The 24,953-nt window shown below is 42.3% G+C and overlaps 1 protein-coding gene across 1 annotated transcript in view; it reads left to right on the top strand.

Annotated features, from left to right (window-relative positions):
• The first annotated feature begins 14,001 nt into the window (after window positions 1-14,001).
• Slit2 (slit guidance ligand 2) overlaps window positions 14,002-24,953 on the top strand; it is a 323,981-nt gene continuing 313,029 nt past the window's right edge. Inside the window, exons 1-3 of the mRNA XM_052199289.1 lie at window positions 14,002-16,026; window positions 18,650-18,721; window positions 19,857-19,928. Of these exons, the coding sequence (XP_052055249.1) occupies window positions 15,848-16,026; window positions 18,650-18,721; window positions 19,857-19,928 (323 nt within the window). The 5' untranslated portion in view covers window positions 14,002-15,847. The remainder of the gene's footprint in view (window positions 16,027-18,649; window positions 18,722-19,856; window positions 19,929-24,953) is intronic.

Genomic DNA, 24,953 nt, shown 5'->3' with positions numbered 1-24,953 from the left:
TAAGCATATACCCAAAAGATGCTCCACCATACAATAAGGACACATGCTCCACTATGTTCATATCAGTCTTATGTGTAATAGGCAGAATCTGGAAACAACCCAGATGCCCCTCAATTGAAGAATGGATTAAAAAAAAACTGGCTCATTTTCATGAAGGAATACTATTCAGCTATTAAAAGCGAGGACGCCATATATTTTGTAGACAAATGAATGAAACTAGAAAATATCATCCTGAGCAAGGCAACCTAGACTCAAAAGGACATTCATGGCTTGTACTCATTGATAAGTGGATATTAGCCAAAACAATACAGAATCCTGATCATACAACCCATAGATCATATGAAGTTTACTAATAAGGAAGGCCCAAGTGAGACTGCTTTAATCTCACTTAGAAGGGAGAAGAAAATTACCATGTGTTCGAATCTTGCATAACCATGGATTCAAGACTAGGATGTTCACTATGGTACAATTCATAGAGCTGATTCAAATCTACTTATATACCCATTTGTGCATCTATGTGTATGTGTCTGTACACATATGTGCCTGTATATATGTGCATAATTTTATGTAATTACTAACCAAGTCAAAATAGATATGTCTTCTCCACAAGCCTCCTCAATGTTATTTTCCTGTGCTTGTTTCTTAGGGTTTTTTTTGTTTGTGTTGTTTGTGTGTGTGTGTGTTTCTGAGCTAGATCCATGCAACTCAAATTCTTGACTTAAATTTAATTTCCTGTGTAGCTCAATCTGCCTTTGGGCCCTGACTATCTCTGTTCTACATTCCTTATTCTGAGATTCTAGGAGTGTAGTTTATAATACTTCCCTTGACAGCCAACCAACTCCTCTCCTGAGCTGGTTCCTAGTTCATTTCAAAATCACTAATTTATCTCCATCTCTATAATTTTGCTTATGATTTACAATATCAGATGGTTCACATGAACCCATCCATCTGATTGTCTCCTTTTTAACGATCATGGCATGTCTGTATGTTTTAATTGTCTGTGTTATAATATTCACTATATCTGAAATTCTTGTAACCCCTAGTGGTTTACTTTGATGGTAACATCTAAAATACTCCATACATGGAACTGCACAAAGCACATGGTTTCAATCCATGTGCTATCTACTTACCTACATTGTTTTTTTATTTATTGAATATCATCTTCATTTACATTTCTAATAGCAAAACCGTTCCTGATTTCCCCCCTGCCCAAAGACCCCCAACCCCTCCTCTCACCCCCTGCTCCACATATGTGCCCCTCCACCCAATCCCCCTCCTTAATTTCCCTTTGCTGGGGCATCTATTGAGCTTTCACCTGACCAAGGACCACTCCTCCCACTGATGCCCAACAAGGCATTCCTCTGCCACATTTTTGGCTGGAAACATGTGTACCCCTTGCTTGATGGGTTAGTCCCTGGGAGTCCTGGGACTTCTGGGTAGCCGAAATCATTGTTCTTCCCATGGGACTGTAAACTCCTTCAGCTCCTCTGGACCACCCTCCAGCTCCTCCATTGGGTACCCCACGCCAAGTCCAATGGTTGGCTGCTAGCATCTTCCTCTGGATGTGTAAGGGTCTGGCAGGGCCCCTCCTGAGACAACCATGGTATACTCCTTTTGGTATACACTTCTTGTCATCCATAGTATTGTCAGGGTTTGGTGACTGTTTATAGGATGACTCCCCAGGTAGGGCAGTCTCTGGGTGGCCTTTACTTCAGTCTCTGCTCCACACTTTATCTCCTTTATTGCTCCTTTGAATATTTTGTTCTCTTTCTCAGAAGAACCAAAGCACCCTCACTTAAGTCAGCTTCTTGTTTTTCAATCCACTATGCCAGTCTCTTCACTGGCCTATCTACATCCCCTGCATGTAATAGAATATCAGATACACTACAGCCTACGTCTGCCATTTGATTTTTTTTTCTTTTCTGTGGCTTTTCTTTTCTATTTTGGTTCTTCTGGCTTCCTGTAGGTTATTTGGATATCTTTTAGAGTTCCACTTTGATTTCTCTCTAGTGTTTTTAAGTGTTTCTTTTTATATACTATTTTGTGGTCATTTTAAGTATTATACTATAGAGTCATAATTTTTCATAGTCTGCTGGTGTTGATGTTTCACCTCCGTTTTTATCTTTGTTTTTCCCTATGCATTTATAGTTGTCGTCCATCTTTCCTCCACAGGCATTGATAATCACATAACACTTAATTTTTCTTCAACCATAAAACATAATTTAGAAAGTAGGAGAAAGAATAAAGGTATGTTGTCTCTACCCATAGCTTTACTCTTTAGACTTTTTTTTTTTAAACATTTCTGAAGTTACAAGATTCCTTTTTGCATTGCCCTTTATATCAAAGAACACCCTTTATCCATGTAGGGTGGGTCTGCTAGCAAGCCAGTCCTTTTTGTTTTATTGTATAGTTCATCTAAGAATCTTTGCTACTCTCTTCCAACATCTGCTTGACAAAACTTGGCACCCACTGATTGTCTCTTTTCATTGTGGTTTACTTGGGCCCCTGTTTTAATGAGTGATTATTATGCCCTCAGAACATTGATGTTTTTGGTTTTACTATAAGATTCTGGTGCCTATAGATCTACACCAAGTACCACCTATGTATGTGTTTCTTTGTTTCTTTTTTTAAAATTTTTTCCTGCCTTTCTTCCTCCTTCCCTCCCTTCTTTCCTTCCTTCTTTCTTTCCTCTTGGGAATTGTACTGCTTTTAGAATTTTCATCTCTTCTGTTGTACCCCTGCTGCAGGAGTCTCTGCTATTTTCACTACTGCTGTTCCATTGAGATGACAGAATATCTGGACTGTTGTCTGCCAAAGGGAAAGAGCCAGAAGAATGGTTTCCTTACAATCCTGACATAGTGGTGCAGATTCTAGAGACTTTGACACTGCTGTTTCTACTAGAACTTTGCCAATGCATGTCCTAGGTTCAAATCAGGCACTGGGCATTCCACTAATGACCTTGTGGGAGATTTCCTCTCAACATTGTATAATATCAAGAGCTACTCTTAGTCATTTTTAAGATCTTGGACTCCTTCTTTAGTTCATCTTCTTTCCAACTATTTGCATGTTTTTTATCATTATTTCAGATAATTTACTTGTGCACAGAAAGATAGAATCTATGTGGAACATGCCTTTAATCCTAGCACTTGGGAGGCAGAGACAGGAGGATCTCTATGAGGTTATATCCAGTGTGATCTACAGAGCAAGTTTACAGGACAGCCAAAAATAAAAAAGTAAAACAGAAAAAAATGAAAGAAAAACAGCAGAAATTATTTATTTCACAATTTACATAACTGTGTTATGTAAATTTTTTGTTATCATAAAGTTCTATAGATGATTCATGAATTAGAGAGTTTAAGTGTTCTTGTCCACACTTCCTGGGTTACAATCTCTGCCCTTTCTCTTGTTACTTGATTCACCTTTGAACTTCCTATCTCACACCTTCCTATGTCTAAGGTCATTGTGATGGTTTGTTTAAGCTCCATCCAGGGAGTGGCACTATTAGAAGGTGTGGCCCTGTTGGAGTAGATGTGGCTTTGTTAGAGTATGTTTGTCACTGTGTGTGTGGGCTTTAAGACCCTCATCCTAACTGCCTGGAAGTCAGTATTCTGCTAGCAGCCTTCCGATGAAGGTGCAGAATTATCAGCTCTTTCTGCCCCATGCCTGCCTGGTTTCTACCATATTCTTGCCTTGATGATAATGGACTGAACCTCTGAACCTGTAAGCTAGCCCCCATTAAATGTTGTCCTTATAAGAGTTGCCTTGGTCATGGTATCTGTAAACAGCAGTACAACCCTAATTAAGACAGTCATATAGTTTTTAAGGTAAATTAAATGAGAAAGTAAAGTGCATATTCTGGTAATACTTGCTACATAATAAATACTTAATGTTTCTTGTTGTTCTACTTGCTTTTTTTTTTTTAACAGGAAGAACATCAGCTTCAACAGTAAAGCATAGGTTATATGCAAGAAATGGATATTCCACATACCTTATCCTGGTATAGTTTGTATTTAAATGAAATGGATTTAGTTATTTACAAATGCTTTAGTAGAGTTGCATTTCAGAGGGAGAGCTGGTAGAAAATACTAAGGAAAATGTTTTGTTCTGCCTACAAAGTGGCCACTTTGAGGGCGTGAAACTTATTTTCAAAACAGCCCTTTCTATATTAACATGAGAAAATATGTCCCTATACATTGATAATCACCTGTTTGGTTAAAGGATCTATAAACTGTGGGCAGCTAATCAAATCACACTTATCCTATACTTTTGTATGGTCCTTGATCTCAAAAGGAATCTTTAGTAACTTTTACTTTATAAACTTAATGACAGGAAATACCTCCTCTGGGCTGCAATTGCATAATTCTGCTATCAATACAAAGAAGCATTACATAAATCTAATCTGTATGCATATGCAAAATAGGTGATCAATTGCTATGCTTTAATTTCACTAATAAAACTTTTTGTAGAAATGTGATTTCTCATTTTATATAACTAAAGAATACCCTTGATGATGTCTGTTGGTTTGAAAAACTTAAAATATTATTGTCTTTGACACAAAAAGCTTGCCATTTCTTACACTGACATGAACGTGGCTATTTAATGAAAAATGTCATTTCGGTCACCAAGCAGGCATTCAGTTGGAATATGATTTTTTCCAATAGTGGCTATAAATTGACTTTGCTAATCTGTGTGCTTTGTATCTATAGCATATATTATTTAGCTTTGGGTTTTAAAAATATTGATTTTAGGCTTCTATTTGACAAGAATGAATTTCTTTGTAATTTTAGCTTTGGACTGTGACCTACAAGAAGAAGGTCAGCACTTTTCAGACTAGCATAAGAAGACCACAGGAGGAAGTGGGCGGAGTTCCCCCTGCAAGCCCTTTGTACAGCCCTCTGAAGCTGAAAGGCATCATGGAGCTTGGTGTGACTAAGCAGAGGAGGAGGAGGAAGAGGAGAAGGATGAGGATGAAGAGGAGGAGGAGGAAGAGGAGGATGAGAAGGAAGAAGAGGAGGAGGAAGAGGAGGAGGAAGAGGAGAAGGAAGAGGAGAAGGAGGAGAAAGAAGAGGAGGAGGAGGAGGAGAAGGAGGAGGAGAAGGAGGAGGAAGAAGAGGAGAAGGAGGAGAAGGAGGAGGAGAAGGAGGAAGAGGAGAAGGAGGAGGAGAAGGAGGAGGAGGAAGAGGAGGAGGAGAAGGAGGAAGAGAAGGAGGAGGAAGAAGAGAAGGAAGAGGAGGAGGAGGAGGAGGAAGAAGAAGAAGAAGAAGAAGAAGAAGAAGAAGAAGAAGAAGAAGAAGAAGAAGAAGAAGAAGAAGAAGAAGAAGAAAAAGAAGAGGAAGAAGAAGAAGAAGAGGAAGAAGAAGAGGAAGGAGGAGTAGGAGGATAAAGACAAGACCAAGATGCTGGAGGCCGTGTGGATGTGCAGAAAAGCAAGGAGGAGAGGAGGCACTGCCTGAGCAAGTCCACACTGGTGCAGGCAGCCTTCAACAGGGATTCAGGAGAAGGGGCAAATGGAAAGAGTCCTGAAGGAGGAGTAAAAATCCCACAAGCAGAGAGTGGAGGGCTTCATCCAATACCTGGACATACTCACTGAGTACTGGGGCACTCTCACAGTCAGCTAGACCAAGTAACCTGCCCTTGGGGCAAAAGGCAGAAGGCCAGGTTGACTGTGCTGCTTTCCTCCGTGTTTTCTAGACTATTTTACACCTGGCTGGTGCATCTGCTGAGATCAGGCTTTCTGAAACTTGCAGCATCTGTCTTCACTTAGACTACCCTTCCCAGAAAGGGAGCTCTTGTGGACCACCACAGAAGTTCCCACAGTGCTGCTCCATTTTGGAACACCTGGACATCAGATTGTATCTGCAAACTACTTGAAGTAAGGGCAGGACACAGGACATGGGACACAGGTCTCCAGCACAAAGCCTGCCCCACAGTACACCCGGTGGATTGCCATGACTGATCTTGCTAATCTCAGTTCTCAATGATGGCCCCTGAGTTTCCAAGCATGTGGCATGTAGCATGAGTCTGGTTGGCATTCCTGGTCTAAGGACACCAAATGCCAGACGTGGCCAGGTATAGTGAACACACGTAGATGCTGCAAAGCTGTGGCATCTGAGGTTCTAGGTGGACCACTTGAAGAGTTTCTGCACACTGTTGAGAGATGCAGCATCTGTTGCCATGGATACTGACTGAATAACAAAGCTGTGGAGCTGACGTGTATGGAATAAAGCAAATAACAGTCATGGAGTGGGAATGTTGTCTGTACAGCTTGACCATCAAAGGGACACAGGGAGACCATTCTGCCCCTATCCCTGAAGAATGAAGACTGCACAGTGCAAAACCAGTTCAGTGCGGGGGCGGGGGGAGTATGTGCTTTTGTATTTTAAAGGGATATGTGTGTGTGTATGCATATTATATAATGTTCATTGTATGAGTGCACAGTCCATGTTCACATGTGTAGAGAACAACCTGAAGGATTGACTCCTTCTACCATGTGGATCCTGGGGACTAAATCCACTTCAGGCATGAGACTTGGCTGCAAGTGATCTTACCCACTGAGCTATGTCACAGCCCAGATGACATATTTATTCCACCTGTGTTCACACCTGAGGGAGATGGTGTGTGTATACCTTGTCTCAAGTGTTTAGGACCATTTTGGATTGGGGATCTTTACACATTTGGGAAACACAAAAGTTTTTTGTAACATGTAATGAGATGTTGCAGTAACCATCACAAGTTTGCATAGATTTGTTTTCTGTTTGATTTGCCCCTGTGCACATAGCTTAAAGTCATTTTATATTAAATTTTTCTGTCTTTGAACATAGTATATGAAATACACGGTTTGTTGAAGGATTTTGTGCATGAAACAGAACAAAAACTTCAGGACGTGTGAAAGGTGCCTCTTCCTTGCTAACATGGTTTATGTCTTCTTTGAACATGCAGGAGATATAATTAATCTAGCAGAGTCAAAGATTAAGCAATTTAAAGCTATTTTGTAGTGATGTATCTTATTTTTCACAACACTAAGAAACTTGAAAAATTCACTTTAACGTCATGAAACTATTAAAACTTTTACTGTACTTCCTCCCTTGGAACTTTAAATGTCAATGTGTTTTTAACCTGAATTAAATCTCTCTCTCTCTCTCTCTCTCTCTCTCTCTCTCTCTCTCTCTCTCTCTCTCTCTCTCTCGCTCTCTGTCTGTGTGTGTGTATGCGTGTGTCTATCTCTCTCTCTGTGTGTCTGTCTCTCTATCTCTGTCTCTCTCTGTCTGTCTCTCTGTCTGTCTATCTCTCTGTTTCTCAGCAGTGTTTCTCTGTGTAGGCCTGGTTGTCCTAGAACTCACTCTGTAGACTGGGCTATCTTTGAACTCAGGGATCCCCCTGTTTCTGCTTTCTAAGTGTTGGGGTTAAAAATGGAGTATGCTACCACACCTGATTTACTTCAAGTAGCTTTCCTTTTATTATTGATTATTTTCTTTGCAATTTTTTTCTATAAAACATGTTTTTATGTTCTTACTCAATTATTTTCACCATGCCTTTCTCCAGTCAACTTTGGTACATTATTAGTGTTTGTGAGTGTGTGTGTGTGTGTGTGTGTGTGTGTGTGTGTGTGTGTGTGTGGTATACCTTCAGTGTGGAAGACAGAGAACGTTGCGTTATTGGCTGGTATTGGCTGTCTCCTTCCAGGTGAAGGGAAAAATCAAGCTCAAGCTCTCAGGTTTACACAGCAAATGCATGTTGACCTACCTCACAGTTCCTCCAAGTGTGTATATTTTTTAACTTTACATATAGAACTAATGAACTCATGTCTTATAATTTGAGAGATAGAACCTTAGAACAAATTTATAGAATGGGTCTCGACATCAAACTAGAATTCAGATTTCTTCCTGCTCTCTGCATAAATGTGAACAGTTGAGAGAATGCCTGCAAGTGTCAGCCTTCTCCATTCTATGCTAGAATTAAGAACAACAGTTTTAATTCACATTAGTATTGTAAAACTAGAAAGAGTTAATGTATACAAATTGGTTAACCCAGGGTTTGGAACAGAAACATTTCTCAGTAGAGGCATATTATTGTGATAACTGTGAAGGATTTATAGTTCAACTGCTCTAATCTCAACTTCACAAATGAAGTAGCTTATTGCGGGAAATATTTTAAAAAGTGACTTGTGAGCTTCCTGAACTACTGCCCGAGCACTCTCTACCCCAGAAGCCTGGCTGGCCAGGCACTGGTGAGCAATGCCTGTTTTTATCTCTGACTCAGAACTCCACAGTCTCCCCACCCAGCTCAGTAGGTTCCCACTGGTGGGTCACTACCATGCCAGCCCTAATCTTCAACCCCCCCTTGACCTTTGTGGTGTACCTCAGGAAAAAAAAAACACTCTTTGCCTTAGTACCTTCCTCTCTCGATCCTAGAAGGAAAACACAGCACAAACTTAGTTCAGAAACAATGGTAACTCAATTGCTGGGCGCAAAAACTAAGATCCTAACTTGTATGCCTTATTAATTCTAAATCCTCTGGTGGCAGATCTGCCACAGAAACCAGGAGACACTTATAGCTACATCTGCTGTCTCTGTCTAAAAAGACCTCTCTCCTGCTTCCTCTCTTCCTCTGTCCAACCCAGAAGTCCCTGCTACTTGCCCAGTGATTGGCTTCTTTATTCATTAGGGCATTGGTTCACAAGAACAGCAGGAGGCCCATCTACAACAGTAGCTGAAATCAGAAAAGCCATGTGGCATAGCTGAAGATCCCTAAGGGTCCCCACATAGTAGGCACATTCAGGTATGGTCTTTCTCCTTTTAAGTCAATTGCACAGGCAGTAAGCTATTTCATTTATGACTTCTTCCTTTATTTCTTCTTTGGCCAAGGTGTCATTGAGTAGAGTATTGTTCAGCCTCCATATGTATGTGGGCTTTCTGTTGTTTTTCTTGCTATTGAAGACAACTCTTACTCCATAGTGATCTGATAGGAGGCATGGGATTAGTTCAATCTTCTTATATTTGTTGAGGTCTGTCTTGTGACCAATTATATTGTCGATTTTGGAGAAGGTACCATGAGATGCTGAGAAAAAGGTATATTCTTTTGCTTTATGATGAAATGTTCTATCTGTTAAATCCAATTGATCCAAAGCTTCAATTAGTTTTACTGTGTCCCTGTTTAGTTTCTGTTTTCCTGATCAGTCCATTGAGGACAGTGGAGTGTTGAAGTCACCCATAATTATTATGCTAGGTGCAATGTGTGCTTTGAGCTTTAGTAAAGTTTCTTTTATGAATGAGGGTGCCCTTGGAATTTGGAGTATAGATGTTCAGAATTGAGAGTTCTTCTTGGTGGATTTTTTCTTTGACCAGCAAGAAGTATCCTTCTGTGTGTCTTTTGATGTCTTTAGGTTGAAAGTCAATTTTATCTGACAATTTCCCTATGCAAAATATGGTGACACACAAAAGCCTTGAAACTAATGACTTCCATTTTCACTCATTGGTTTACAGAACCCTAAGGCTGAGCAGGGCCTCCTCATTCTAAGGTCACTTGTTTATTTACTCCTAAGAAGCTAGCCTCTGGTCCAGCTCTTCCTAGGAAGAAGGAGAAGGAGAAGGAGAAAAGGAGAAGAAAAAGGAGGAGGAAGAGGAGGAGGAGCAGGAAGGAGAGGTAGGAAGAGGGGAGGGGAGGAGAAAGTGGGGAGGAGGGGGGAGGAAGAAGAAGAAAAGGAGTAGGAAGGGAGGAGGAAGAAGAAGAAAAGGAGCAGGAGGGGGAGGAGGAAGTTGGGAGGAGAAGGAGGAGGAGGAAGCAGAGGAGGAGATGGAAAAGAGCTGTGCATGGTGGCACATACTTTTAATTGTAACTTTTGAAAGCAGAGGCAGGTGGATCTCTGTGAGTTCAACACCAGGCAAGGCTAACAGAGACACCTTGTCTCAAAGAAACAAAACAACTCGTACCACCCACCCTGCTAGAAGATTATAGGACTTGTTTTTAAGATTAGATATCTATTCTTCTAATACAATATTTCAGAGATTTTTATGGCTTGAATAACAGAATTATTATATAAACATTTATTTCGTATGTACCCAATTATGTGAAGCCCATGCTGTTTGGTAGGTATTATCTTAATCTTCAGAAGAATCATGAAAACTAGAAACTGCTATTCTCATTATAGGTGGCAATAAATGGAATAAACACATAAATATGCTTATATCATATAATTAGTTGAATCATTAAAATTAAGGAAGATTGCTAAGAAGCTCTTTCCAATTCTAAAGGCCATGTTCCCAGAAAATGAAATGAAGTTCATCTATGGTTTCTGTGGGGCTGAAGACGGAAAATATTTTGGTGCCCTCTAGAGGTGATCAGGGGTGTGCACCTGTCAAACCCTGGGAATGAGAGAAGTCGAAGGCCATTGCGGAGGAGCTATTTATTCCTCTTGCTTCTTCCTTTTTCGTGCTTAAGCTACTTGGTCACTGTGGTAGCAAAGCTCACGATCCGGCATTCTAGAACTCTAGCAAGCATCAAAATTAGTTTTACGGTTTGCAAGTGTGCAGACTCCTAATGTCCAGCCTCTACATTTCATTCTGAGTCTTTGTAGCGACTTTTCTCCTTTGGAATTTCAACTTCAGTTCCTGGAGAGTCTAAGGTTGCTCTTGAGGAGACCATGTTCAAAGAACCTAAAGGCAGAATCTCTTGGTGTAAACAACCTAGGCTCCCAGGCAATTGCAATGCTTTGAACCAGAGTTCTCCATCACATTCTGGGAGGGCCACAGTGTTTACAAAGAGAGGAATACCTCATGTAGGAAGTATTCTTTCTAAAACAAAACAAAACAAACAAAACCCAAAGCAAAACACTGAGGGTTTCAGGGGAGATACACAGTAGGATAAAAGAGAAGCGAACAGAGTTTAGGTCTTCACGTCCCTTCTGCATTCAATGCTCTCTGCCTTCACTGGAGATCAACAGCATACCCATGGTTAAGGGAGGCAAAAATATCAAGTGCTTGTAGCCATGCTCCTCCATCAAGTACCTTGGCAGTGAGTAAGCATGAAATGAACTTTAGTTTGTTGATAAGCTACATATCTGTGGGTTTCATATTCATATTTCCAATAAAAATACTATACAAAAATTAGAAAAGTAAATGCATTTTACAGTAATGGAGAATAGTATCATAAAAACCAGTTAAATCCAAAGAATTGTCCTGTGGAGTTTTACAGAGTTGATCAGTGCAATCAGCACTGCTCACCTTTGTTAAAACATAGCTAAAGTCTCGCCAATATTAACATCTTTTTATAACAATTTTCTTTCCTTACTCACCTTTCTCATGTGCCCCAACATCATAAAGCTTTGATCTAAAACTGTGCTTTTTTTTAAAAGTATATTTTTGTAGTATCTAAATTATTCGTGCTATCTCCCACCAATGGGATTTCCTCTTAAAATAATAGGAGACTTGAATGCTGACTGTAGTGGATTCCACTTACTTAATCCAGGTCAGGATTTATGGAGACCTCGTGTGGTGACTGGAGGCACCACAGAGGTCTTTCTTAGGGCTGGCTACAACAATCAAAGAGAAACTCAGAACTCATTTGGGAGCAACAAAACCTAGGAAGAGCTAAGCCTTGAAAGTTAATGTTTGGGACGCATGTAAGGCCCTTAAGAAAGATCCTTCTGTAGCATCATAGAGAAAATAAAGTAAAGCTGCCTTTGGTTTCAAGAAACTTTGTAATTCATGTTTGTTTCTTAATTGAAAGTTGTTGATACACAAAAATCACTAGCTTAAAAACAACAAGAATTACTCAAAACCATTGTTTTTTGAAGAAATTCATTGGTCATATCTTCTATAAATTTTCTTTTAATTAAAAGTGTGTCCATAGGCACCTTTTGTGTGAATGTTATTCAACCTCCTCTTGATTTTATGCAGAATGGAAAGCAAGACACACACACACACACACACACACACAAACACACACACACAGAGGGGGGAGAGAAAGCCTTAAACCTGAATGTTGTTGCATCTAATTCCAGTGGTAATATTTATGAATATTTGAATGTAGATTCTTGTAATTAAAATGCACATACAACAATAAACCACGTGTAGTGGATAAATTTATCATGTTACCAATGAAATGTTAAAGTCATGAGAGCAAATGAGCTAGTGCATGTGAAAACATGCGTTAATCATATAATTTATTATTATAAAGAAAATTCACTAGTTGGGGGAATCCTTCATCAGTGACAATTTGTTTTGCAACTGACATGTGTTCTGTGTTTCAAGTCATAAGGAAACGTGACGATGGCCTCTCTTTTTTCTTCAAGGAAGTTAGTTATATAACAGACCTTTAAGCTAAAATCTAGAAGGACAAATGAATGCATGAATGTCAAATGTTCTGAAGTCTTTTTAAGAACGGTGCCATACAAATAAATGACATTCAAATGAATAACACCAAGAGTTCCAATCTACTTTATGAGGGGACACCCTGTATTTGAAAATATCTTCTGAAGGGCTTTTGGATCTCAGTGGCTGGCAAAATGACCTGAAAAAGATATCCTGAGATTTTTAAATAGGCAAAAATAAGGATGTTGGAGGGATTTCACAATTCACATTCCTGAACTAAAACACTTATCAGGAAACCTACTAAGTGACAGGTAAATTATTAAATGCCAAAAGTGCTAAAGAAAACTGGGCAGACTTCATGGTTAAGGGTTAGCAGATATTTTATACAAATGATACTTTACTCTAAAGCTGACCTTGTGGTAGGAGCTAGCACAAAGCAGAAAGTGACTGTAGCCAAAGAAGATGAGGAAATTGAAATCAAGTGAAGAAGCTGACTCATTTAGATGTTATTTCAAACCTATAGTGACTGGCATTGGTTTCTGCTGAGAGAAAGGGAGATGGTGACTACTGCCAGACATCACTCGGAAGAGACAAGAAGAAATGAGGAAATTCATTTTCAAAATAGTGCCAGGGGTGGGACTGGGGCTGGGTCTGGGGGTAGGGGTAGGGGTAGGGGTGGAGGTGGGGATGGGGGGATGGGAGGGGTGGCCAGGAAGGCACTGAACTCAGGGAAGCCTTGTAGTATAATTGGCTTGCTAGGATTTAGTTCTCCTTCCCTTTGCCTCCTAAGAGAGCAAAACCACAGGGCCCTACTGAAACCCGTGGAGTTGCCTGAGTTTGTATAGTGCACATACAAACTTAGCATGGTGTTTTTAAGTAACTGACTATAAAGAAAGGGTTAACGGAAGACGGTGGCTTAGGGATGGGAAGGCAAGCAAGAAGGTTGAAAACAGTATTTCCAAGTTGCTACAACTCTAAACTTAAAGCTTTCCAAAATGCACGCGCGCGCGTGTGTTTGTGTGTTTGTGTGTGTGTATGTGTGTGTGTGTGTGTGTGTGTGTGTGTGTGAGAGAGAGAGAGAGAGAGAGAGAGAGAGAGAGAGAGAGAGAGAGAGAGAGAAAGTGGGGGAGAGAGTGGTGGGGGAGGGAGAGATAGAATGCGCGCGCGCGCAGGCAGATCTATTTCAGTAGAGTTTTTTTGTTTTAATTTTAAAATCATAATCTCTCTGTCTCTCTCTTGCAGTGTTGCAAGCCCAGAGCGGTCCCCTTTAGGATCGCGACGCGAAAAGTAGAGGCTCTGCCTTCTCCATTTATTTATGAGCTGCCCTCAAAGCCGCCCCTCTCCTCGTTCTCTGGCTGGGAAGCCCGGTCTCCAGGCTCCATTCACCTCTGAGGCTAAGGAGTGGCGTGGCGGGGACCCGGGCTTCTCTTCCTGGTGGCCAACTTTGCCCCATCCTAGCAGTCTGGGGGCGAGCAGGGGCTTACGGGAACGCGCGCCGCTGTTTGCAGCCAGAGCTGGCAGCCTGGGCCTCACCTCTCCCGGGCGAGGTGCGGGCTTTCCGCGCGCGGCCAGGGGGCGGGGCGAGGCTTGCGGAGGCGGAGCCAAGGGCGGGGGCTCCCACTCCTATATAAAGCCCGCGGCGGCCGCTTTAACTTCGGACTTGGGCTTATTTATTTACGGAGCGCCTGGACGGCGGAGGCTGGAGGAGGCGGCGTTTGTGGCTGCCACCGACGGTGGTTAAAAAAAGGAGGAGAAGGAGGCGGCGGCGGCGGCGAGGGATGGGAGCGCCCAGGCTTCAGGGCGCAGGCCGGAGCTGCCTAGCTTTCCTGAGGCTGCGGGAGTACTGAGGAGAAAAAGGGGACGTCCCGGGGGCCCACTGGCGACTCCAGAGGCGCGGATTGGGGTCTTTTTGTTTGGCCGCGCTCAGCGCCCAGCAGCCAGAGCGGACAACTCCAGTTACAACAACAACCCACCTACCAGCAGCCTGGCGAGACTTAGGCTGCCGAGTCCGTCCTATTGTTTAGACACTTGCCTGGGGCTCTGGAGCGCCAGTCCCTGCTCAGTCTCCGCCTTCCCTCTCTCTCCACCTTCCTCCCGGGAACCGCGAGTGCCAAAAGCCTCTCCGAGAAGGGAAGGGGCTGAAGCCAAGCGCTGCCTAGACTGTGATCGCCGAGTCAGGTGCAACGTCCGGGGCCAAGCGGCATCTCAACGTCTGAGGCTGGACTCCTCCCGTGACAGTGGGAGACCGGATCCAACGCCCGAGGAAACTTCCTGCACTTTGAGGCTGAGGACCCACTTGTAGGGGCTGCCTGAGGGGTGGCTGAGAGGCTGCGTACATCAGGACGTCGCTCTTGTTTCTTCTACCTGTGCCGTCAGGTGTGTGCTGCGGAGCCGCGGCGTATCCCGGAGACCAGAGTAGCTGACAAGAGCGCGCACACTCTCCAGCCATTCTGTTGTCGCCTGGGGTCTGCCAGGGTAGCAGATCCCATCTTTCTGCCTACTACCTAGTAGCCATCCATCAGGGCATAGTAGCAGCACTGGCATCGCGGACACCTAGTCTTCGCTTTGCTCTTCTGGGCTCGCCTATCTGCAAATCTTGCTCCAGCCAGAACCCACTCAATCTTCCGAGGACCTTTCCTACTCAACTTGGCTTACTGGATTTTTTTTCTGCAGGAGTGAAGACAAGTGGATATTCCTACAAGGCTGCAGCAGTCCGACTGCCCTTTTGTCTCTCTGTGTGACCTCAGGGGCAGGCCCTGGTGCAGAGCGTCGCCAAGGACGCCGGGAGGGAGGCGGGATTGCCAAGATATCCTCCAGTGAAGTGCATGTGTGTGTGCAAGCCATCCTTGGCTGTCGGGAAGCGGAGAAGACTGGTTGGTGCTGCTGCTGTGCCGCAGGAGTGGAGAGGCCCCGGGAGCTGAGCCCTGCGCACCGCATCGCCGCCCGGTGTCCCCCAAGGCTGCCAGAATACCCGGTGCGCCCCCGCGCGCGCCATGACCAGTCTCTCCGAGGGCTCTGCTTTGAACCTGCCAGGCCCTTGCGCCTTCTAGCTTCGGGGGCAATCTACTTTGATCAGGGCCACCATTACAGTTAAAGTCCCCTCCTCAGCCTTGTACTCTTCCCACTGGAATCGGATTTGTTAGAGGGTACGTGGGATCAGAAGTCCTCCCTCGTCCTCAGGCAACCAGCCTCTACATCTTCGCGGACACTGCTAGTAGGAGCTCTTTTTACCGCCAAGTTGAAGTCGCACACTGTCCTCACTGCTGCTCCGGGGTCTACTCTCAGCCTGAGTCGGGCCTATTGATATTCAGAACCTGAAGTTGCCCACGGATCATCTGCTCTGCTGGAAAGGCTTGGAGAGCAAAGTAAAGACGTGTGCTTCTGTCAGCTCTCCTGCCCCATATCTCTGTTCTATATTACTGTGTGAGCATCTTCCTGGGTGCTGTGGGCTGCAGGCACTGGGCCTCGGACACTGCCCAGTTTTCACGCAACCGAAAGCTCAAGAGAAGTCCCTCAAAGCAAGCTGTCTATTAGAGAAGATGAGTGGCGCTGGCTGGCAGACACTGTCCCTATCGCTGGGGTTAGTGGTGTTGATCTTGAACAAGGTGGCACCGCAGGCTTGCCCGGCCCAGTGCTCCTGTTCAGGCAGCACAGTGGACTGTCATGGGCTGGCACTGCGCAGTGTGCCCAGGAATATCCCCCGCAACACGGAGAGACTGTGAGTATGGGTACTTCGCCCTCCCTGATTCTCCCTCACTCCCTGTTGAGGTAGCACATCCCCAAGCGTCCAGCATGGAAAGTCCGCGCGTGTGTGGTAGAAACCTGTTCCTGGTGCAACCCTCAGGGGCTCTTCAACATGCGGATCCCGGGGTTGGGCCCTCTGGAAAGGGCACTAAACTGGGAGGAGCCTTTGCCAAGGAGGGGCGGGTCGCTGGCGGCAATGCTTGATCCCCTTTTCTGGTACCCCCCTCACCCTTTGCAACTGCTTATGCACCCTTGACCAGTTCTTTCTGGCTGGGGAGAGAGGTGCCTGGAACTAGAATCCAAGGATGCCTGGGGCAAGGGAGGTGTGACCCTGTTTCCTAGACTGCAAAATCAGGAGTCACCTTGGGCTTGTTAACACTCCCAGGGTCATTTCAGGACCGTGTTGCCTCAGACTAGGGAAGAAGGGGTAGCAGGCTGTTTCAAAAAAGAGAATTGTTCTCTCCCGGGGCTTTAAGTACTGTTCTAAGTACCCAGGGAGGGGAGATGGAGCCTTGGGCTTCTTGAGCGGTCTTTTCATTGTCTACAAAGCATGAGTACCCCAGGACAGCAGCAGTCCTCTCTATGGGATCCTTTCCCTGCCTCGACTTTTTAAAGCCCCTCTCTTTTACAGGGAGGAGGCAGCAGCGGTAGCGGTCCTTAAGTGACTCTACAGAGCGGGAGACTTCGGGGAAGACTGTGTCCTGGGGTTTAAGTAAAGTTAGCACTGTTTCTTCATCTAGAACCCACTCAGCTGAGTCCAACTGCTTTGGTGACCCGGTGGCCTGGGCTGCCCCTTCCGACTCTTCCTGCTGCGGCTGTATACCCTGGGGCACCTTTCTGGCAATCCGTGAGCTCCTTCACGTGGTGGCAGCTGCTCTGCCTGCCCCTCTTCGCGCTCGGTCGCCCGCAGACATCCCCGCCTCCCTGTCTGCGCGAGTCTTTAATGAAGAAATAAACGCAGACCCGGCGTTGACCGACCACGCGCTCCTGGTGGGGCACTTCCCGAGTTAGGGAAGTGAGGCGCGTCGGCCACTCTCTTTGTGAAGCCAAGCCCTCCACCATGCGCCCTCCCCAGCCCCGGGGATGCGCCGGACTCTCCCGGTTGCGCATAGGCCAGACAGGCGCGGATGGCTTGGGCTGGTGTAGCGTGGGCGATTGCGCAGAGACTACTGTTCTCTGCTAGGACTGCGTTTAGCCACGGGAAAGAGAAACCCTAGGACAGCACTTCTGCACACACTTCTTCTCTTTATGCAAAGTGCATATAAATCCCCTTCTGTCTGAAGGCCCAAGTCCAGGACTTTGTAGGTTTGGAAAGGTTTGCCAATCTCCAGCCCCACCACGGCTCTCTCTCCCCTTGATTGTTCCCCAGCTAGGTGGGCCTTAAGCGTGTGTTTCATCAGGTTGTGAACTAGAGCGTGTATTTGCTGTTGAGATCAGGATTGCACGAGATAACAAATAGCCCTGAAATGATTCTCACAACTTTAGAGACAATTCAGAGAGGTAGATTGGTGAGTTAAGGAAGGGAGCAATGAGAAATTCTGATTTAGTCTTAGATGTCTGTCATTCCATGCCCTTCAGAATAGTGTAAACACTAGCTTGTCAATGGGCCGGGTTTCCAGAACTGGCAGGGGAGTGCCCAGTGGTTGGAAATAAAAATCCTTTATGAGAGATCTGTGGAGTTTTTAGGAAACCACATACTCGGTGCTGGTTTATAAAATTCTATCGTTAGCAAAGTAAACACTTTAAATACAGATTTCAGCACAAAAGTTTGAAAGTTCAAAGCAAGAGAACTTCCAGAAAGGAACTAGGTGTCTCTCAAAGGCTTGTTTTATTGTGAATGAATGAAGCCCTGAAAATTTATTTGTTGACCAGAAAAGAATGTGACTGAAGTAAGATTGGTGTTGAAACAATGAGACAAACTGGTCAAGGCCAAATCCTGCTTCCATTGTTGCCCACACTGCTGGTTTAACCTACAGTCACAGTGGGGGGTGGGGGGGGCTTGGGGGTACAGGGGTTCCCCCAGGGGCTTAGAATGTGGGGAGGTGAAGGTCTTTGAGGTAGAGCACTCTCCCTTACTCTTTTCTTTGCCTCACTAATTTTGGCCACAATGCTATGTCCTGAGTGTTGTGATTTTCAAAAGAAATTTCCCCTAATAGTATGCGAATTTTTTTTCATTAAATCTCCAGAAAGAAACTTCTGGGGGCAGGGGACTGTGCTAAAAATAAGAGCAAAATTGCAGAATACCCCAGTAAATGAATACATTCTTGTAGAAACCCAAATCGAAAGCACACACACACACACACACACACGCACACACACAGGCCACAAACACACAACAAAAGCCACGGTTATTGATGGCATCGTCGCTTCAATTTTTTTTTTTTTTTTGTCATATGTCAGCAAGAATTTTGTAAACATGAGACATTTAGGAACTATTATTTCAAAGGCTTCTTACTTTCCTCTCCAGCTAACATTTGAAGCCACACTAATTGAATTAAGTTTTTCCCCCTAAAGCTCTAACTTGTTTTAAGTTTTACTTTGACCAAATATGAGAGAAATAAAAAAAAAAAGAACTTTAATTTTTTGCTGTCTCTTAGGGATTTGAATGGAAATAACATCACGAGGATTACGAAGACAGATTTTGCTGGTCTCAGGCACCTCAGAGTTCTGTAAGTGTATTCTTCCTCTGCATCTCAATTTTGCTTTGAAGATGGCGTGCTCCCTTACAATCACTAAATGTTCGTAGCCTTTAAAACTTTTCTGAAGACAGAAGCCTAAAGAAACTTAAGGTCTTCCAGTTCCTTTTGTTTTCCATTGTACAACTTTTATTGAAATCTTTGCCTTTAAGTAGGGGATGTGTGGTGGAGATAATAAGACAGAAAGGACTCTACTTTAAGGGCCTTATACATAAAATGTGTAATCATCGCTTTTTACAATATGAGTAAATAACGGGCGAAATCTGATATGTTGAGGACTTAACAATTACAGTGGAAGCTTTCAGTAGAGTGCTTTCTCTTACTGCTGAGCTAAAAGCGTCCAGACCTCCCCGCTGCCCTCTGCAAAGCAAAAGTAGAGAAAAATTGCATTACATTATGCAATCTACCTTTTCTGCAGTGTTTAAGCGTCAAATATATTGACGTCATTTTAAGTTGCATTCCTTACATTTTATAGCTTTGTAGCTGTTATAAATTGTTACAGCATGATCGCTGCACTAATTAATGAGTTAAATTACGTGTGAGTTAACCATTAGTTTGAGAGTCAATATTATGCAAAATTGTGTTACCCACAGGCTTGTAAATATTTACACCCAGTGGCCAAATATTTTCGGCTACTGTGCTTACAGTGTTAAGTTGTAAGGACCAATTTTGGTCCTTGTGACACTATCCCATTGATAGTGTGCATCCGCAAGTCAGAATTAAACTATGCATGCTCTGAGCTACTGAATTCCTTCCTTAGGAACACGGGTGAAATCAGTATAAGGAAACAGCGCCCAAAGCTGCTGTGTGCTCCTAGTTCCCATCATTGACTTTAAGTTTCACATCTTACTCTTCAGGACTCACTGCTGTAAGAAACTTGTTCGCTTTATTTTTTTAAAAAATAAACGCCTTGTGGTGTGGAAGCTGCTCCCCACCACTACCCCCCTCCTTGAGGTCTCTCTCTTGATTCATTACTGAATTTGCTAGTGGCTTTCAATTCAGAGCAAAATAGAATGGGAGAGTCAGAGAGGAGTTGCAGGTTTCGGCTGCTGAACTGCAGCCTCCTCAGATGGCAACATTAAGCAGCATGTTATATTTTGCATTTCAGTCAGCTCATGGAGAACAAGATCAGCACCATCGAGAGGGGAGCGTTCCAGGATCTTAAGGAGCTTGAAAGACTGTAAGTATTTTCAGTTCCAAACCCACGACAACATGTCTGTGTGTTTAAAGCCACTTGGATGTCAAGGATTATGTCTTCAGTTTCGTGGTGGCTTAGTTTTTAAAGTTTAAGGAGAAAGGGCAAAAACAAGTGGTTTCCAAGCTACATCAGAGTCCTGGGTAAAGAACACAAATGTGTGTTAAAGCCTAAAAGTTCAGGTCTTTCCAGAGATATTTCCTTGATGATCATTGCTTTGACACTAAAGCAGCCACATGATTCTGTTTGGGATACCTGTGGTTTATGTAGAAGGAATGATTGGTAATTTTATTTACGCTTTATGGAAAAAGAGACTTAGCTAAGGGTCTTGTAAGCATCCATGCTGTTACTGCGTGCACCATTGTGGATACTTTAGGAAATGTAAAAGGGGTTGCTGTGGATAAGTGACTTGTTTGATGTTTCACACAGTGAACATTGAAGATAATAGCTATTCTCAATTCTATTTAATTGTTTATATTAGATTCTAAAAATCTTACTGCTTGGAAAAGTAAGCTATGGGTTATTAAAGTAGCAATCTGCTCCTGGCATATATTTTTTTCATGAAGTTTAAGAGTAAATTTTGCATTTTAAAAATATTGGTTTTAGACATAAAAATTCTTATGGATATGAGTATTATTTGACTATTCTTGTGTTTACAGAATATTATTATTTAACTATATGTATACACGCACACACAAAAGACAAAATTTGTCAGAAATCATAGACATTGAAATTATAGACATTGTAATATGAAATACAATTAACAGATCTCATTTGTCTTGATTATGTTTTTGTTTTTAGGGCATCGAAATCAAAACCACTAATAATTATTTTAATAAGTTTCCATGCTTGCCTTAATAGTCACTTTAATAAAAATACAATAAATACTTTTATCTAAATATGTTATTGGGGGAGGTACAACATATATTCAGACTCATGGAGCAAAAGAGAAAGGATTAATTTTCTGTCATTGTCTACAGGAAAAAATTGGCTTATATATGCCAGGCCTGATATGTGCTATGACAGGGTGTCTGGAATGCTTTGACTTGTCAGTACTACTATTTATTCCGGAGGGAGGTATTGGGGGCATCACAGGGAGAATCCTCATCATGCACAGTGTGATGTATTTGGGATGGGAATCTACAGGCTGTGTTTTTATTGCCTCAAGTAAAGCATAGAGACATCTACTTTCTTTTACTTTAAAACTCTGTCCATTACAAATAATACAATATAGTGAATGCAACTATAGAATAATATATAAATTAATTTGCTACACTGAAATACCTTTTGAGGAAGTGAAAAGAAGGTAAATATGTAGTTGAGTTCATATCCAAGTTCTTATAACCATAACTTATTTTCTCTATATAAAAATACTCTGAAAGTATTTATTGTTATACTACTTCCTAGATGTTTGGGTATAGCTGATACACCTAGTGAGTAACTCACAAAGATATTTTACACCATATAGTTTAATATGTATTGATAAAATGTATTTTATAATAAAATAAAGCCTATCAATAAATGAATTAAATGTGAATTGGATTAAATGTTCATTGGAACAGTAACAGTTTCCTCAAGAGAGTTTTCTGGTCAGACTACAGACATCCCGATAGCTTCGTCCTGGAACTACCTTTAAATCCCAGTATTCCCCATGGCACTTAGCCTGCATTTACTTTGTACTGTAATTTTCAGTCTTTATGAACATAAGAACAATGCACATTTTCTTTTCACATTTTAAAGCTACTTCAGAATTTCATTTTGTATTTTCATCTTAAATAAATCAGCTCTTCCGAAAAATCCTAAAGATGCCATCTAATTTGAAATTTGATTAGAGTTGTAAGTGGAGACTCTTTTTTAACTTTGGCTTCCCTTGAGAATGCCACTTCATCTCTGAACAATTTTCTAGTTTACACAGTCTAAGTCAGATGTTGCAGAGTGGGAGGCAGACTTGTAATTTTGAATGAAAACTAATATATATGCAAGACTTCTTTAAATCACCCCAGCTGTTGGCTGAGAGCAAATATTTCATATTTGTGAGGAAAAGCTGAGAAAATTCCATTTGTTTACAACTGCCAAGTCCATCTGATGGAAGCACATTGTCATCTGACAGCCAATTCATCTCCTTGGGACTCTGGAATTCTAAGCCATTTCTTAGGAACATTGTGGATATACTTTTCAAATATTTATTTTTAAATATATTAAATGCCAAGGCAGATTTTCTAAGAAATGAATTCAACACTATTGTGAAGACAACTATTTTAAATTTTGTTCAGTTTATTTTTTAAACAATAAAAATACAAAAGAAAAAAAAAACCCTACCTTCCTTTGTGAGTTTCATATTCAAATTACTATGGCTTACAACATCTTCCCCTATTTTATGTAGAGTCATTAATGTCACATGAACAACTTGCTTACTTACAAAACATCAAGGGGGAGTATAAGAATCAGGGGATGGGTTAATATTAAACTCTGGATTGTATAATCTACATGATTGTTAATAAGTTGGAAACAAAACTGCAAATTGAACTCCAAATTGTGCCACAATGCATTCGAAACTATTTATGTTGTAATAGTCATTCACCTAGAAAACCATGATTTCAGTTTTTTTCCTTTGTATGTAAAGCAAAACAAAATAAAAACCATCAACTTTATTCACATCCATTGTATGGTTCTAAGTTGTTTTCATTTTAAAATGATACAATAATAGCATTTGTCCATGTTGGGAAGGTGTTTTGTGAAAATATCAAGCATTAGGTATTTTTTTATAAGGTTGATAAAATTTTAACTTAATAAAGAAAAGGCTGATCTGAAAATAGTAAATAAGATCTATACCATTTTATGCAGTGAGTTTTTAATTAGTAAAACAAAAACAAGATCATTTTAACTTAAATTTAACATTGTGAGATTAGAAAGACATACTTGTAGATCAAAGCACTATAGGTACAAATAAAGATTTCCACTTAATTAATGTGGTTAAAGCAATGTCAGTCAAAATGTTAAACTGCCCCTCTTCCTCCTTCCTCCTTCCTCCTCCCTCCTCCTTCCTTCCTTCCTCCCTCCTCCCTCCTTCCTCCTCCTTTTTCCTTCCTCCTTTCTCCTTCCTCCTTCTTCCTCCCTCCTCCCTCCTTCTTCCTCCTCCCTCCCTCCTTCTTCCTCCCTCCTCTTTCCTCCTTCCTCCTTTCTCGTTTCTCCTACCTCCTCCCTCCTTCCTCCTTCTTCCTTTCTCCTTCCTCCTTCTTCCTTCTCCCTCCCTCCTTCTTCCTCCCTCCTCCCTCCTTCTTCCTCCCTCCTCTTTCCTCCTTCCTCCTTTCTCTTTTCTCCTACCTCCTCCCTCCTTCCTCCTTCCTTCTTTCTCCTTCCTCCTTCCTCCTTCTTCCCCCTCCTTCTTTCTCCCTCCTTCCTCCTCCTTCCTCCTCCTACCTTCTCTCTCCTTCCTCCTTCCTCTTCCTCCCTCCTCCCTCCTTCCTCCTCCTTCCTCCTTCCTTTACTTTGTTCCTTTCTTCTCAAACCATTTGTCCTCTCTACTCCCCCCTTCCACCTCAAGTCACTCCCTTCTGCTATTGTGGGAAAACCCAGCATCTGATGATGATGAAGATCTCATGGGCATGTGGCTATGAGTCACTGTGAATGTGATGGGTTTTAATGGAGCTTGCATCCTATGAGCACATGTCACTTCCTGTTGGGCAGTTGCTGCCATACTCCCAGGCCTGATATGTGCCGTGCCAGGGTGTCTGGAATGCTTTGTCTTGTCAGTAGTACTATTTATCCCAGAGGGAGGTATTGGGGATATCACAGGGAGAATCCTCATCATGCACATAGGGATACAATAGCTTCCTACTGTTTAATAACAAACGTATAGAGGAATCTAATGAAGTTATAAGCTGATTCAATCCAAACAAACTAAGCAAAAGCAAAGTCCACACAAGTAAGTTACAACAAAACATTTAGGATAATCAAAGTATGCTTTTCTTTATACTTCACAGAACACTGAATAGCTCCACCAGTCTCTATTAAAAGTCATTAATTTACAGTATACAATGTTCTGCATAGTTTTCTTCAAGTTGCAAATTCCGTAGGCTGCTGAATCTGGGCTGCTCACTGACAATCTAGGCATAGCTATGGTCAGGCTGTGCTCCCTGAGTTCTGTTTTATGGCTGTCTGGGGGACTTTGGCATCCTACTAGTAAAATCAATTCCTCCCGTTTTGAAAATCCCCATCCTAGCATGAGTAGAATATTATTGGAGTTTTTGATATAATGATACTTCAAAATGAAACACATATTTGTCTAGCTTATGTTTGTGGGGGAGCAGCAGCCAGGAATAGAAAATCGTGGCTTTGAATGAACCTCACAAATATCAAATACTCATCATTACAATAATTCCAGAAGTAGAAAAGCACATTGGATGGGTAGATGGTTTTAGAGGGCTGGCTCTCTCTGTAGTGATATTTTAGGCTCTGCTGATGGGGGCAGGGCAGAGACTAAAAATCAGAGGGGAGCAGGGCTAAATGAATTATCTAGCTGCCTTGGGGTTTGGCACCTTTTAATACCTTCTCCTGGATCACCTGTGAAGGCTGCTCATCGGTTATGCTGTTGGCTGGTTGTCTAGCCACATCTAAACTCAACTCCATTCTAAATCCAGGAGCATTAGACAAGTGAGACTTTTGTAGATCCTGAATTTCAATGACCCTGTAAGATCTTGATCATACAGCGTCCTCTTTAAAATCTTCGGCTGCCTCAACTTCAAAATAGGGTCAGTTATTAAGGTGCAGCTCTTCACCTCAATACTACAACTGTCTGCTTTTCAGACCTGTTATACTTTATTCAAACACTCCCAGGGTTATTCTCTTCATTTTTAATGTGACTTTTTAGTGCTAGCATCTTACCACTGGGAAGTTTCCTTGAAAAGAAGCAATCACCCTAAAAATATTGTGATGTGAGGAAAATCTGATAACATAATTTTTTGAAGTTTTCATCAATTCATAATAATAAAACATCATCCTTAAACTTAG

This window comes from Apodemus sylvaticus, chromosome 11 (assembly GCF_947179515.1).
Source record: "Apodemus sylvaticus chromosome 11, mApoSyl1.1, whole genome shotgun sequence".
In the NCBI taxonomy this organism is placed as follows: Eukaryota; Metazoa; Chordata; class Mammalia; order Rodentia; family Muridae; genus Apodemus; species Apodemus sylvaticus.
The sequence above is the reverse complement of the archived record's forward strand: the minus strand, read 5'-3'. Positions and strand labels throughout refer to the sequence as shown.